Source organism: Oncorhynchus gorbuscha, linkage group LG11 (genome assembly GCF_021184085.1).
Source record: "Oncorhynchus gorbuscha isolate QuinsamMale2020 ecotype Even-year linkage group LG11, OgorEven_v1.0, whole genome shotgun sequence".
In the NCBI taxonomy this organism is placed as follows: domain Eukaryota; kingdom Metazoa; phylum Chordata; class Actinopteri; order Salmoniformes; family Salmonidae; genus Oncorhynchus; species Oncorhynchus gorbuscha.
In genome coordinates, this window is record NC_060183.1 from 9,673,137 (window position 1) to 9,690,847 (window position 17,711).

The window sequence follows — 17,711 nt, forward strand, 5'->3', positions numbered from 1 at the left end:
ATGAACACTGTCTGTCTGCCATATAGAATCCTCTAGGTCATAATGAACACTGTCTGTCTACCATATAGAATCCTCTAGGTCATAATGAACACTGTCTGTCTACCATGCCATATAGAATAGAATGAACCTACCTAGGTCATAATGAACACTGTCTGTCTGCCATATAGAATCCTCTAGGTCATAATGAACACTGTCTGTCTGCCATATAGAATCCTCTAGGTCATAATGAACACTGTCTGTCTGCCATATAGAATCCTCTAGGTCATAATGAACACTGTCTGTCTACCATATAGAATCCTCTAGGTCATAATGAACACTGTCTGTCTGCCATATAGAATCCTCTAGGTCATAATGAACACTGTCTGTCTGCCATATAGAATCCTCTAGGTCATAATGAACACTGTCTGTCTACCATATAGAATCCTCTAGGTCATAATGAACACTGTCTGTCTACCATATAGAATCCTCTAGGTCATAATGAACACTGTCTGTCTACCATATAGAATCCTCTAGGTCATAATGAACACTGTCTGTCTACCATATAGAATCCTCTAGGTCATAATGAACACTGTCTGTCTGCCATATAGAATCCTCTAGGTCATAATGAACACTGTCTGTCTACCATATAGAATCCTCTAGGTCATAATGAACACTGTCTGTCTGCCATATAGAATCCTCTAGGTCATAATGAACACTGTCTGTCTGCCATATAGAATCCTCTAGGTCATAATGAACACTGTCTGTCTACCATATAGAATCCTCTAGGTCATAATGAACACTGTCTGTCTACCATATAGAATCCTCTAGGTCATAATGAACACTGTCTGTCTACCATATAGAATCCTCTAGGTCATAATGAACACTGTCTGGTGGTGGTGCTCGCTCTCTAAAGAGCAGACTTTTGTCTGTGGAGCGAGTCATCCAGATTTCTCAGGATGTCTATAATATCTCAAAGATGACATTGAAGCCCCCGTAAAGATCCAGGCTTGTGGATCCACATGTGTGTGACCCCTGGGAACGAGGTGTGTTATATCTCAATGTCCACAGGCCTGATGTCTCCTGTCTTCTGCTCCTGGACCCAGAGCTCTCTGTCTCTAGCTGGGTCCACACTCTGTAGCAGCTGGTCCACTGGCTCCATCGTCTGCAAGGACACGTGTATAAACAGTCACTACCCTCTCTCTCTGTGTGTGTGTGTGTGTGTGTGTGTGTGTGTGTGTGTGTGTGTGTGTGTGTGTGTGTGTGTGTGCGTGCGTGCGTGCGTGCGTGCGTGCGTGCAGCTCTGAAAAATACACAGAAAAACAAGGCATTGAGTGCTCTCTACTGGTAATAGAAGGTGGTGCTTGACTTACACTCTGGTTAAACATGTCAGTCTCATGCCGTAAGGTGGTGTACTGACACAGATGCTGTCGTATCATCTCCACCCTCTCTACCTCCAGCCTCTCCAGCTCCTGAAGGACAGAAAGGATTGAAGGGAACATGGGTTTTTGGATTACGTGATTCAGATGAATCCTTTCTGTGGTTTGCCAGACTCACCGATAAGCCAACCTCACTGTTCCTGAAGATGGCTGAAGTAGAAACAGACCAGCACCCAGGCTACCAAAGCAATACGCTACATACATCACCATCAGTGATAAGGAGGAAATACAAATGAGAGACTTACCAGGCTTGTGGTCACCATCTCCTCAAACCATTTGGACTGCGACTGGTTGTAAAGGTCCACACAGCGCATCAGGTCGTCTCCTGGTAGACAGAAAATACTGTTTAGACAAACGCATCTATTCTTTGGACTGCGACTGGTTGTAAAGGTCCACACAGCGCATCAGGTCGTCTCCTGGTAGACAGAAAATACTGTTTAGACAAACGCATCTGTTCTTTGGACACCGACTGCACCTTTCTTTCCTCCGGGTTTTATGAAGCTTGAAACAGTTGTAGAATAACTTCTCCGGCAGGGGGAGTCAAAGTCCAAATATTAATTTACAAAAGCAACAACCTTTTACATGTACATTTAGAAGTCAATTAGCAGACGCTCATATTCAGAACAACTTACAATTATTGCGGTCATCTTAAGATATCTAGGTGAGACACATCGCAATCGTATCAAGTACATTTACCAAAAACAAAGTACACTACATGATCAAAAGTATGTGGACATCTGCACGTCCAACATCTCATTCCAAAGTCATGGGCGTTATTATGGAGTTGGTCCCTCCTTTGCTGCTATAACAGCCTCCACTCTTCTGGGAAGGCTTTCCACTAGATGTTGGAACATTGCTGCGGGGACTTGCTTCCATTCAGCCACAAGAGCACAAGAGCATTAGTGAGGTCGGGCACTGATGTTGGGCGATTAGGTCTGGCTCACAGTCGGTGTTCCAATTCATCCCAAAGGTGTTCGATGGGGTTGAGGCCAGGGCTCAGTGTAGTTCTTCCACACTGATCTCGACAAACCATTTCTATTTGCTTTGTGATGCTGAAACAGGAAAGGGCATTCCACACAACTGTTGCCACAAAGTATCATTGTATGATGTAGCATTAAGATTTCCCTTCACTGGAACTAAGGGGCCCGAACCATGAAAAACAGCCCCAGACCATTACTCCTCCTCCACCAAACTTTACATTTGGCACTATGCATTGGGGCAGGTATTGTTCTCCTGGCATCCGCCAAACCCAGATTAGTCCGTCAGCCTGCCAGATGGTGAAGTGTGATTCATCACTCCGGAGAACGTGTTTCCAATGCTCCAGAGACCAATGGTGGCAAGCTTTACACCACTCAGCTAACGCTTGGCATTGCGCATGGTGATCTTAGGCTTGGGTGTGGCTGCTCGGCCATGGCTCGGCAATGGCCATTGTGAGTGGCTGGATATCTTTAAGAAATGGCTTTCTTCTTGCCGCTCTTCCATAGAGGCCAGATTTGTGCAATATACGACTGATTGTTGTCCGATGGACAGAGTCTCCCACCTCAGCTGTAGATCTCTGCAGTTCATCCAGAGTGATCATGGGCCTCTTGGCTGCATCTCTGATCAGTCTTCTCCTTGTATGAGCTGAAAGTTTAGAGGGACGGCCAGGTCTTGGTAGATTTGCAGTGGTCTGATACTCCTTCCATTTCAATATTATCGCTTGCACAGTGCTCCTTGGGATGTTTAAAGCTTGGGAAATCTTTTTGCATCCAAATCCGGCTTTAAACTTCTTCACAACCATATCTCGGACCTGCCTGGTGTGTTCCTTGTTCTTCATGATGCTCTCTGCGCTTTTAACGGACCTCTGAGACTATCACAGTGCAGGTGCATTTATACGGAGACTTGATTACACACAGGTGGATTGTATTTATCATCATTAGTCATTTAGGTCAACATTGGATCATTCAGAGATCCTCACTGAACTTCTGGAGAGAGTTTGCTGCACTGAAAGTAAAGGGGCTGAATAATTTTGCACGCCCAATTTTTCAGTTTTTGATTTGTTAAAAAAGTTTGAAATATCCAATAAATGTCGTTCCACTTCATGATTGTGTCCCACTTGTTGTTGATTCTTCACAAAAAAATACAGTTTTATATCTTTATGTTTGAAGCCTGAAATGTGGCAAAAGGTCGCAAAGTTCAAGGGGGCCGAATACTTTCGCAAGGCACTGTATATATATATATTCTGCACATCTACCATTCCAGTGTTTGATTGCTATATTGTAATTACTTCGCCACCTGGTTTATTTATTGCCTTACCTCACTTATCCTACCTCATTTGCACATACTGTATATAGACTTTTTATACTGTATTATTGACTGTATGTTTGTTTATTCCATGTGTAACTCTGTGTTGGTGTATGTGTCGAACTGCTGTACTTTATCTTGGCCAGGTCGCAGATGCAAATGAGAACTTGTTCTCAACTAGCCTACCTGGTTAAATAAAGGTTAAATATTTATTTTTTTAAGAATACAAGTGACACCAATATGAGTTATAACAAACATGTGAGTATTTGACCCCACTGGCTAAACCCACAGTGACCTTTGATAACCTTTGGTTTGACCTTTGACCCGGCTCTGACCTGCTTGTGTGGATTTCCGCTGAGCCTTCTTGATGTCTTCTTCCATCTTGTTGCTTAGTTTGATCTCCAGCTGTTGGGTCTTCACGTCCAAGTCCTTCTGTCTGTCCGCTAGAGCCTTACGGGCCTACAGAGATACATGCAGATCTTCAAATCAAATCACATTTTTATCGGTCACATACACATGGTTAGCAGATGTTAATGTGAGTGTCGCGAAATGCTTGCGCTTCTAGTTCTGACAGTGCAGTAATATCTAACAAGTAATCTAACAATTCCCCAACAACTATCTGATACACACAAATCTAAAGGGATGGAATAAGAATATGTACATATAAATATATGGATGAGCGATGACCGAGAGGTAAAGGCAAGTTGCAAACGATGGTATAAGATACAGTATATACAAATGAGATGAGTAATTGTCACAACTTCCGCCGAAGTCGGCCCTTCTCCTTGTTCGGTGGTCGACGTCACCGGCTTTCTAGTCACCACCGATCCATGAATGCTGAGCTGTAGTTGATGAACAGCATTCTTACATGGTTATTCCTCTTGTTCAGATGGGGTAGGGCAGTGTGCAGTGTGATGGCGACCGCATGGACTGTGGACCGGTTCGGGCGGTATGCAAACTGAAGTGGGTCTAGGGTGAGGTGGAGGTGACATGATCCTCCTTCAAAGCACTTCTTTGGCTGTTATAAGGTGTTACGAAGGCTTATAGCTGCTGAGCCTTCTCCTCCAGGTCCTTCTGTCTGTCTGCTAGAGCCTTACGAGCCTACAGATGCATTCCGATGTTATACAGGCTGGCATACGGTTGTTATAAGCTGATATGAATGCTTATAGGAAAGTAAATGGGGACATACTTCAGGGTATTGCAGTAGGCTATTACTTTCTATAACCCACTTGTATGAAATGCGTGATGAATGTCTAGATGACTAACCATGACCCTAGATGACTAACCATGACCCTAGATGACTAACCATGACCCTAGATGACTAACCATGACCCTAGATGACTAACCATGACCCTAGATGACTAACCATGACCCTAGATGACTAACCATGACCCTAGATGACTAACCATGACCCTAGATGACTAACCATGACCCTAGATGACTAACCATGACCCTAGATGACTAACCATGACCCTAGATGACTAACCATGACCCTAGATGACTAACCATGACCCTAGATGACTAACCAACCTAGATGACCCTAGATGACTAACCATGACCCTAGATGACTAACCATGACCCTAGATGACTAACCATGACCCCCTAGATGACTAACCATGACCCTAGATGACTAACCAACCATGACCCTAGATGACTAACCATGACCCTAGATGACTAACCATGACCCTAGATGACTAACCATGACCCTAGATGACTAACCATGACCCTAGATGACTAACCATGACCCTAGATGACTAACCATGACCCTAGATGACTAACCATGACCCTAGATGACTAACCATGACCCTAGATGACTAACCATGACCCTAGATGACTAACCATGACCCTAGATGACTAACCATGACCCTAGATGACTAACCATGACCCTAGATGACTAACCATGACCCTAGATGACTAACCATGACCCTAGATGACTAACCATGACCCTAGATGACTAACCATGACCCTAGATGACTAACCATGACCCTAGATGACTAACCATGACTAACCCTAGATGACTAACCATGACCCTAGATGACTAACCATGACCCTAGATGACTAACCATGACCCTAGATGACTAACCATGACCCTAGATGACTAACCAACCATGACCCTAGATGACTAACCATGACCCTAGATGACTAACCATGACCCTAGATGACTAACCATGACCCTAGATGACTAACCATGACCCTAGATGACTAACCATGACCCTAGATGACTAACCATGACCCTAGATGACTAACCATGACCCTAGATGACTAACCATGACCCTAGATGACTAACCATGACCCTAGATGACTAACCCCAGTATGGTTTGAACCATGACCCTAGATGACTAACCATGACCCTAGATGACTAACCATGACCCTAGATGACTAACCATGACCCTAGATGACTAACCATGACCCTAGATGACTAACCATGACCCTAGATGACTAACCATGACCCTAGATGACTAACCATGACCCTAGATGACTAACCATGACCCTAGATGACTAACCTAGATGACTAATGACCCTAGATGACTAACCTAGATGACTAACATGACCCTAGATGACTAACCATGACCCTAGATGATGACTAACCATGACCCTAGATGACTAACCATGACCCTAGATGACTAACCATGACCCTAGATGACTAACCATGACCCTAGATGACTAACCATGACCCTAGATGACTAACCATGACCCTAGATGACTAACCATGACCCTAGATGACTAACCCTAGATGACTAACCATGACCCTAGATGACTAACCATGACCCTAGATGACTAACCATAACCTAGATGACCCTAGATGACTAACCATGACCCTAGATGACTAACCATGACCCTAGATGACTAACCATGACCCTAGATGACTAACCATGACCCTAACCAGATAGATGACTAACCATGACCCTAGATGACTAACCATGACCCTAGATGACTAACCATAACCCTAGATGACTAACCATGACCCTAGATGACTAACCATGACCCTAGATGACTAACCATGACCCTAGATGACTAACCATGACCCTAGATGACTAACCATGACCCTAGATGACTAACCATGACCCTAGATGACTAACCATGACCCTAGATGACTAACCATGACCCTAGATGACTAACCATGACCCTAGATGACTAACCATGACCCTAGATGACTAACCATGACCCTAGATGACTAACCCTAGATGACCCTAGATGACTAACCATGACCCTAGATGACTAACCATGACCCTAGATGACTAACCATGACCCTAGATGATAGATGACTAACCATGACCCTAGATGACTAACCATGACCCTAGATGACTAACCATGACCCTAGATGACTAACCATGACCCTAGATGACTAACCATGACCCTAGATGACTAACCATGACCCTAGATGACTAACCATGACCCTAGATGACTAACCATAACCCTAGATGACTAACCATGACCCTAGATGACTAACCATGACCCTAGATGACTAACCATAACCACCCTAGATGACTAACCATGACCCTAGATGACTAACCATAACCCTAGATGACTAACCATAACCCTAGATGACTAACCATAACCCTAGATGACTAACCATAACCCTAGATGACTAACCATAACCCTAGATGACTAACCATAACCCTAGATGACTAACCATGACCCTAGATGACTAACCATAACCCTAGATGACTAACCATGACCCTAGATGACTAACCATGACCCTAGATGACCTAGATGACAGTTTTTGAAACCATAACCCTAGATGACTAACCATGACCCTAGATGACCATAACCCTAGATGACTAACCATGACCCTAGATGACTAACCATAACCCTAGATGACTAACCATGACCTAGATGACTAACCATGACCCTAGATGACTAACCATGACCCTAGATGACTAACCATAACCCTAGATGACTGATGGTGAGGAGATGACAGGTCTGTGATGAATGTCTAGATGACTAACCATAACCCTAGATGACTAACCATGACCCTAGATGACTAACCATAACCCTAGATGACTGATGGTGAGGAGATGACAGGTCTGTGATGAATGTCTAGATGACTAACCATGACCCTAGATGACTAACCATGACCCTAGATGACTAACCATGACCCTAGATGACTAACCATGACCCTAGATGACTAACCATGACCCTAGATGACTGATGGTGAGAGATGACAGGTCTGTGATGAATGTCTAGATGACTAACCATGACCCTAGATGACTAACCATGACCCTAGATGACTAACCATGACCCTAGATGACTAACCATGACCCTAGATGACTAACCATGACCCTAGATGACTGATGGTGAGGAGATGACAGGTCTGTGATGAATGTCTAGATGACTAACCATGACCCTAGATGACTAACCATGACCCTAGATGACTAACCATGACCCTAGATGACTAACCATGACCCTAGATGACTAACCATAACCCTAGATGACTGATGGTGAGGAGATGACAGGTCTGTGATGAATGTCTAGATGACTAACCATGACCCTAGATGACTAACCATAACCCTAGATGACTGATGGTGAGGAGATGACAGGTCTGTGATGAATGTCTAGATGACTAACCATAACCCTAGATGACTAACCATGACCCTAGATGACTAACCATGACCCTAGATGACTAACCATGACCCTAGATGACTAACCATGACCCTAGATGACTGATGGTGAGGAGATGACAGGTCTGTGATGAATGTCTAGATGACTAACCATGACCCTAGATGACTAACCATGACCCTAGATGACTAACCATGACCCTAGATGACTAACCATGACCCTAGATGACTAACCATGACCCTAGATGACTAACCATAACCCTAGATGACTGATGGTGAGGAGATGACAGGTCTGTGATGAATGTCTAGATGACTAACCATGACCCTAGATGACTAACCATAACCCTAGATGACTGATGGTGAGGAGATGACAGGTCTGTGATGAATGTCTAGATGACTAACCATGACCCTAGATGACTAACCATAACCCTAGATGACTAACCATAACCCTAGATGACTAACCATAACCCTAGATGACTAACCATGACCCTAGATGACTAACCATAACCCTAGATGACTAACCATGACCCTAGATGACTAACCATAACCCTAGATGACTAACCATGACCCTAGATGACTAACCATGACCCTAGATGACTAACCATGACCCTAGATGACTAACCATAACCCTAGATGACTAACCATGACCCTAGATGACTAACCATGACCCTAGATGACTAACCATGACCCTAGATGACTAACCATAACCCTAGATGACTAACCATAACCCTAGATGACTAACCATGACCCTAGATGACTAACCATAACCCTAGATGACTAACCATGACCCTAGATGACTAACCATAACCCTAGATGACTAACCATGACCCTAGATGACTAACCATGACCCTAGATGACTAACCATGACCCTAGATGACTAACCATAACCCTAGATGACTAACCATGACCCTAGATGACTAACCATGACCCTAGATGACTAACCATAACCCTAGATGACTAACCATGACCCTAGATGACTAACCATGACCCTAGATGACTAACCATAACCCTAGATGACTAACCATGACCCTAGATGACTAACCATGACCCTAGATGACTAACCATGACCCTAGATGACTAACCATGACCCTAGATGACTAACCATGACCCTAGATGACTAACCATGACCCTAGATGACTAACCATGACCCTAGATGACTAACCATAACCCTAGATGACTAACCATGACCCTAGATGACTAACCATGACCCTAGATGACTAACCATGACCCTAGATGACTAACCTAATGACCCTAGATGACTAACCATAACCCTAGATGACTAACCATGACCCTAGATGACTAACCATGACCCTAGATGACTAACCATAACCCTAGATGACTAACCATAACCCTAGATGACTAACCATAACCCTAGATGACTAACCATAACCCTAGATGACTAACCATGACCCTAGATGACTAACCATGACCCTAGATGACTAACCATAACCCTAGATGACTAACCATGACCCTAGATGACTAACCATAACCCTAGATGACTAACCATAACCCTAGATGACTAACCATGACCCTAGATGACTAACCATAACCCTAGATGACTAACCATAACCCTAGATGACTAACCATAACCCTAGATGACTAACCATAACCCTAGATGACTAACCATAACCCTAGATGACTAACCATAACCCTAGATGACTAACCATAACCCTAGATGACTAACCATAACCCTAGATGACTAACCATAACCCTAGATGACTAACCATGACCCTAGATGACTAACCATAACCCTAGATGACTAACCATAACCCTAGATGACTAACCATGACCCTAGATGACTAACCATAACCCTAGATGACTAACCATAACCCTAGATGACTAACCATGACCCTAGATGACTAACCATAACCCTAGATGACTAACCATGACCCTAGATGACTAACCATGACCCTAGATGACTAACCATAACCCTAGATGACTAACCATGACCCTAGATGACTAACCATAACCCTAGATGACTGATGGTGAGGAGATGGCAGGTCTGTGATGAATGTCTAGATGACTAACCATAACCCTAGATGACTAACCATGACCCTAGATGACTAACCATGACCCTAGATGACTAACCATGACCCTAGATGACTGATGGTGAGGAGATGACAGGTCTGTGATGAATGTCTAGATGACTAACCATGACCCTAGATGACTAACCATGACCCTAGATGACTAACCATGACCCTAGATGACTAACCATGACCCTAGATGACTAACCATGACCCTAGATGACTGATGGTGAGGAGATGACAGGTCTGTGATGAATGTCTAGATGACTAACCATGACCCTAGATGACTAACCATGACCCTAGATGACTAACCATGACCCTAGATGACTAACCATGACCCTAGATGACTAACCATGACCCTAGATGACTGATGGTGAGGAGATGACAGGTCTGTGATGAATGTCTAGATGACTAACCATAACCCTAGATGACTAACCATGACCCTAGATGACTAACCATGACCCTAGATGACTAACCATGACCCTAGATGACTAACCATGACCCTAGATGACTAACCATAACCCTAGATGACTGATGGTGAGGAGATGACAGGTCTGTGATGAATGTCTAGATGACTAACCATGACCCTAGATGACTAACCATAACCCTAGATGACTGATGGTGAGGAGATGACAGGTCTGTGATGAATGTCTAGATGACTAACCATAACCCTAGATGACTAACCATGACCCTAGATGACTGATGGTGAGGAGATGACAGGTCTGTGATGAATGTCTAGATGACTAACCATGACCCTAGATGACTAACCATGACCCTAGATGACTAACCATGACCCTAGATGACTAACCATGACCCTAGATGACTAACCATGACCCTAGATGACTAACCATAACCCTAGATGACTAACCATGACCCTAGATGACTAACCATAACCCTAGATGACTAACCATGACCCTAGATGACTAACCATAACCCTAGATGACTAACCATGACCCTAGATGACTAACCATAACCCTAGATGACTAACCATGACCCTAGATGACTAACCATGACCCTAGATGACTAACCATAACCCTAGATGACTAACCATGACCCTAGATGACTAACCATGACCCTAGATGACTAACCATGACCCTAGATGACTAACCATAACCCTAGATGACTAACCATGACCCTAGATGACTAACCATGACCCTAGATGACTAACCATGACCCTAGATGACTAACCATGACCCTAGATGACTAACCATGACCCTAGATGACTAACCATAACCCTAGATGACTAACCATGACCCTAGATGACTAACCATAACCCTAGATGACTAACCATGACCCTAGATGACTAACCATGACCCTAGATGACTAACCATGACCCTAGATGACTAACCATAACCCTAGATGACTAACCATGACCCTAGATGACTAACCATAACCCTAGATGACTGATGGTGAGGAGATGACAGGTCTGTGATGAATGTCTAGATGACTAACCATGACCCTAGATGACTAACCATGACCCTAGATGACTAACCATAACCCTAGATGACTGATGGTGAGGAGATGACAGGTCTGTGATGAATGTCTAGATGACTAACCATGACCCTAGATGACTAACCATGACCCTAGATGACTGATGGTGAGGAGATGACAATAGAAGCTGAAGCGATCAGTCCAATCGTTATTTATAGAACAAGGAAGTGGTAGTGTGTGTGTGTGGGTGTTTGTTGACAGGAAACGGTCCTAGACTTAGGGGGGAGTTGTGTTCTACAGATGCCAAGTGCAAGGACAGTTAATATTACGTTGAGTTCTGTATGCTTTATGAGTGTGTTTGTGCCTCTGTGTGCATGTCTCTGTGTGTGTGTGTGTGTGTGTGTGTGTGTGTGTGTGTGTGTGTGTGTGTGTGTGTGTGTGTGTGTGTGTGTGTGTGTGTGTGTGTGTGTGTGTGTGTGTGTGTGTGTGTGTGTGTCTCTGTGTGTGTGTGTGTGTGTGTGTGTGTGTGTGTGTGTGTGTGTGTGTGTGTGTGTGTGTTGTGTGTGTGTGTGTGTGTGTGTGTGTGTGTGTGTGTGTGTGTGTGTGTGTGTCTCTGTGTGTGTGTGTGTGTGTCTGTGTGTGTGTGTGTGTGTGTGTGTGTGTGTGTGTGTGTGTGTGTGTGTGTGTGTGTGTGTGTGTGTGTGTGTGTGTGTGTGTGTGTGTGTGTGTGTGTGTGTGTGTGTGTGTGTGTGTGGGCCTGTGTGTGTTTGTTGCGTCTCACTGCATCAGGATGCGTACCTTCTCCACGGCTGAGTGTCGTCCAACCAGCTGTTTCCGTAGTTCTGCGATGTGATAATTGAACCTCTTCATGTCCTTCTTAAAGTTCTCTCTGACCGTCAACAGAGGCTTCTCCACCTCGCTCTGGAGCTGACAGAGTTAAATAACACAAGTTTAAAGGCAGGCCTGTTAAGAAGGCCTATGCGTGAAGTTCATTCCTGGTCAAGTCACATGGTTAGCAAAAACAGCTGGCCTTTCCTATAAATAGATAATAAATAATGATATATTGTGATGACAGTTGTTTTATTTTTGTCTTGATTTTTTTTATGCCTGTATCTCATATCCTCACACAGAAAATGGGTCAGTGTTCCCTACAATGTAAAACCCAATGTGTTGTCATTACTCAAAACTGTCATTACTACTGCACTTAAGTTACACTCAGTGGCCAGTTTATTAGGTACACCCATCTAGTACCCGGGTCGGGCCCTCCTTTCCCTAAAGAACAGCCTGAATTCCTCGGGGCATTGAAACATTGCTCAATTGGTGTGCCAGGAAAACATTCCTCACACCATTATACCTCTGCCACCAGCCTATACCGTTGACACCAGGCAGGATAAGGCCATGGACTCCATCCTCTCCTCAGTTGTCCAGTGTTGGTGATCGCCCACTGGAGCCACTTCTTCTTGTTTTTAGCTGATAGGAGTGGAACCCGGTCGTCTGCTGCAGTAGCCAATCCGTGACAAGGACCGACGAGTTGTGCGTTACGAGATGCCGTTCTGCACACCACTGTTGGACTGTGCCGTTATTCGCCTGTTTGTGGCCCACCTGTTAGCTTACATGGATTCTTGCCATTCTCCTTCGACCTCTCATCAACGAGCTGTTTTCGCTCACAGGACCTCTGCTGACTGGATGTTTTTTGTTTGTCGCAGCATTCTCGGTAAAATCCTACACACTGTCGTGCGCTAAAAGACCAGGGGACTGGCCATTTCTGAGGTACTGGAACCGGTGGGTCTGGCACTGACGATCATACCACGCTCAAAGTTGCTTAGGTCACTCGTTTTCCCCACTCTAACATTCAGTGTAACAGTAACTGAATGCCTCGATGCCTGTCTGCCTGCTTTATATAGCAAGCCACGTGACTCACTGTCTGTAGGAGTGGGTGGTGTACCTAATCAACTGAGTACAGTTACTTAAAGGGATTTTGTTGGTCATAATTCAAACCAATAGTGTCACTGTGATCCTGTAGGAGGTCCAAATTTGAGTTGCATCTGTTTGATGTTTTTGTATTTGTTAGTGACAAAGACATGGTTGTTATAATTCATTCAATTTCAGTCCTGTGGCCTTTATCAAGCTGAGTTCAACCAGGAGCTTCAGTGTCACGCCCTGACCGTAGAGAGCTTTTTATGTCTCTATTTTGGTTTGGTCAGGGTGTGATTTGGGTGGGCATTCTATGTCCTTTTTCTATGTTTTTGTATTTCTTTGTTTTGGCCGGGTATGGTTCTCAATCAGGAACAGCGGTCTTTCGTTGTCTCTGATTGGGAATCATATTTAGGTAGCTTTTTCCCACCTATGTTTTGTGGGTAGTTATTTTCTGTTTCCTGTTTGCACCTTACGGGACTGTTTCGGTTTCATTTATTCTCTTGTTATTTTGCATTAGTGTTCAGTTCAATAAACAAACATGAACACTTACCACGCTGCGCTTTGGTCCGACTACTCTTCCTCATCCGACGACGAAAGCCGTTACATTCTGGCCACTTTGTTAAGGTAAAACTAGACCCTCAAAATAAGGCCTTATTGTGTAATATATTGTCATATAGAGTTAGGCACACTGGGAAATATGCAAATGAAGCTTTGTGTTAAAACAACAACCCCAAAGGGAGTTTTACCGTAAAACTACAGGTATCCTTTCCTGACACTGAGAAAGTTTAAACCCATTAGAACTAAGCAAAGGCTGAATTTAACACTGAAAAGTGTGGACACGTATAGACACTGGAACAGTGTTAAATGTAACACTCCATGTTGATTCAATACTGTAGAATTTGCTGTGTAATGATAGCTATTGCAAAAAAAGAAAAGAAATCCCATTAGATGTGTATACAAGAGATTTCAATGATTTCTCGTAACAAAGTTGTCTCCTCTCTAAAATATAAAAGCAGGTCAATGTAGAGGTTGATTAGTGAGCGGCTTTGATTCTACTGAAGAGTGTCGGGCTGAGGACCAGGAGAGTTAAAAACAGTCTATATGAATGATATGGGCAAATCAATTAATTAAGACAGTATGAAATTAATGAAAGTACATTCTTGCAGTTACAAGAGGAAATATTGCTAAATTACTCCAGAAGCCTGATTGAACTGGATTGAATAGGACACTAGGTATTTTAGGGTTAAAAAAAGGAGGTATATGGAAGGGATAGAGGTCCATGAAGAATGTATTCAGATCATGTCATCTCACCTAGATATTATCACATTTCAATCAAATGTATGTATAAAGCCCTTCATACATCAGCTGATGTCACAAAGTGCTAAACAGAAACCCAGCCTAAATATTTTGGGCATAAAATCATTGAAGCTCTGCAGATTAAGTTGTGAGGGTACAGAATCAATAGACCATTTATTTTGATTTCTGGTCTCAGGTTCAGGAATGGCTGAAAATGCATAGCATTAATCTAAAATTGACCCGAAAATTGATCCTAGGGGGCCTTGGAGGGTTTGGTTTCACGTTTTTTTCCCTGGTGGTAGATCGGTCAACATGCCCTTGAGCAGGGATGCTTCTGTGTGTTGCTCTGAATGGGAATCTGTTGGATTACTGGCATGATGTAGTTGTTGAGTGGCTTCACTGCTAGTATACTGTATGATTCGAATATTCAATAAATATATATTTTTTTTTCAATTTTAAGGTGGAAATCACAAATACAACAATGAGTTGTTTGGAAGGAATTGGTGACAGTTGCTAACCACAAGCATTGGAACTGGGAAGTGGGGAATAAACGCTTTCAGACTGGGAAGTGGGGAATAAACGCTTTCAGACTGGGAACTGGGGAATAAACGCTTTCAGACTGGGAACTGGGGAATAAACGCTTTCAGACTGGGAACTGGGGAATAAATGCTTTCAGACTGGGAAGTGGGGAATAAACGCTTTCAGACTGGGAACTGGGGAATAAATGCTTTCAGACTGGGAACTGGGGAATAAATGCTTTCAGACTGGCAAAATAGGTTTTGAACAGTCATCCAACTCAGAATTCTAAATCTTTCTCTTTCTTTGATGACAAAAGTAGCCAAAGAAGGACCGCCGCGCACAACAAAGTGAGTCCAAAAATGTCTTAATATAATAATAAAATATAATATGCCAGAGAGATATAGTCAGACATATCAGCTATGTTTTTTTAATTTTAAAAGGCAGTAAATGAGGCTGAATGAATTATTTCGCTGCCAGACAAGGCTCCGCTGATAGCCAGGTGTAGTGGTGGTAAGGATCGACTCCATGGTGCTGAAAAGAAAGCTCTGCTGTTGGGACAGCTTTATGTCGGCCCTAACAGTTTGTGGGCACCACTTGTCACCATTATAGTGCAATTCATGTATTGTTTAGTGTTGTGCAGTGTATGTATCTAACATTGTTTGGCCCCACCAAGATGTACATGCTAAAATCACCACTGATCATAAGGTTTTTCTTTGAGGGCCTAGTTATGACCTAACACAATGGTGTTGGGAAACTCCTGGTTTACAGTGATGTTACGTGTGATACTGGCGCTCCAAGATATGCGCCGAAATCGCCAAGCAGCTAACTTCGTGGCAGTGTGTCGATGCGTGTATCACTTCATCAGAAGCACGTCACACCAATGACATGATCACGTGCTTTTTCAAACCGTCTGTTGCAAAATGCCCAGATCCCAATGAGTTCGCTGTGGTTACGGTGCTTTCTTCGATGAAGCTGCTTTCAAAACACCGACCTCTAATGGATACCGTAGATAGATTTAGTTAGGGTTTTGTAATTACACCTGACCGGTAGCTTAGCAGGTAGAGTAGGAAACTTTGGAACATGAGGGTGTTGAATCCTGTTGAAGGTGCACTATTTTGAAAATAGTTTTATGTGAGTTCACACTATCTGCACTGTTGTTCAAATAATTGATTTGATTTAGTATAGTATAGTAGATTTAGTCTGTCTTATTAAGCATCCTAAATAATGCCCAAATAACTTGAAGACAAAAGGGAAAACATGATGTAAGATGCGAATGTGATATTCCAACTGATTGTACGGAGCTAAAGCCAACGACCTAGCGCTGCGCCATGAAGATTTGATCAGGAAGACACCTTTCAGTTGAATACATTCAGTTGGACAACTGACTAGGTATCCCCCTTTCCCTTTCCCTAAATCAGTAGTGGAAAAAAATATATCTGATAATTACACATTGCTATCTATTACTGACCAGCAGATGTCACTAATGTATATTGTGAACAAATAAAGAAGCTCGGAGTAATTAATCTATTTTCAAGACAATTGATTGGAAAGCCTCAATGCTTCAGGAAGCTTAGTTTCCCCCATCACTACTGGTTTACAGGCCACGTCAGGCCTGCAAATCACATTATGCTGGTTTGCAATGTGATGTGTAATTCCTATTGGAAGACAGACGGAGTTAGGATATCCAACAAGTGGAATTGTTGATCAGCCGTAACCTGCTTTCAGAATGACTGCCAGGGCAGGGAAGACTGAATACTGAGACAACTTCAAACAACTAAACTGGAACAAACATCTCAGTAACGAGTGCAATACAACCTGCTTTCAGAATGACTGCCAGGGCAGGGAAGACTGAATACTAAGACAACTTCAAACAACTAAACTGAACAAACATCTCAGTGGAACAAACAGTAACGAGTGCAATACAACCTGCTTTCAGAATGACTGCCAGGGCAGGGAAGACTGAATACTGAGACAACTTCAAACAACTAAACTGGAACAAACATCTCAGTAACGAGTGCAATACAACCTGCTTTCAGAATGACTGCCAGGGCAGGGAAGACTGAATACTGAGACAACTTCAAACAACTAAACTGGAACAAACATCTCAGTAACGAGTGCAATACAACCTGCTTTCAGAATGACTGCCAGGGCAGGGAAGACTGAATACTGAGACAACTTCAAACAACTAAACTGGAACAAACATCTCAGTAACGAGTGCAATACAACCTGCTTTCAGAATGACTGCCAGGGCAGGGAAGACTGAATAC

At 43.3% G+C, this 17,711-nt stretch overlaps 1 protein-coding gene across 2 annotated transcripts in view; it reads right to left on the reverse strand.

Moving 5' to 3' along the window:
* Positions 1-854: 854 nt before the first annotated feature.
* Positions 855-17,711, reverse strand: part of LOC124047538 (growth arrest-specific protein 7-like) — a 111,385-nt gene continuing 94,528 nt past the window's right edge. For both annotated transcript variants that reach the window (XM_046367849.1, XM_046367847.1), the window contains exons 10-14: positions 12,511-12,639; positions 4,034-4,157; positions 1,661-1,740; positions 1,350-1,448; positions 855-1,141 (exon numbers count right to left, since the gene is read on the reverse strand). In XM_046367849.1, the coding sequence (XP_046223805.1) occupies positions 1,028-1,141; positions 1,350-1,448; positions 1,661-1,740; positions 4,034-4,157; positions 12,511-12,639 (546 nt within the window). In that variant the 3' untranslated portion in view covers positions 855-1,027. The remainder of the gene's footprint in view (positions 1,142-1,349; positions 1,449-1,660; positions 1,741-4,033; positions 4,158-12,510; positions 12,640-17,711) is intronic.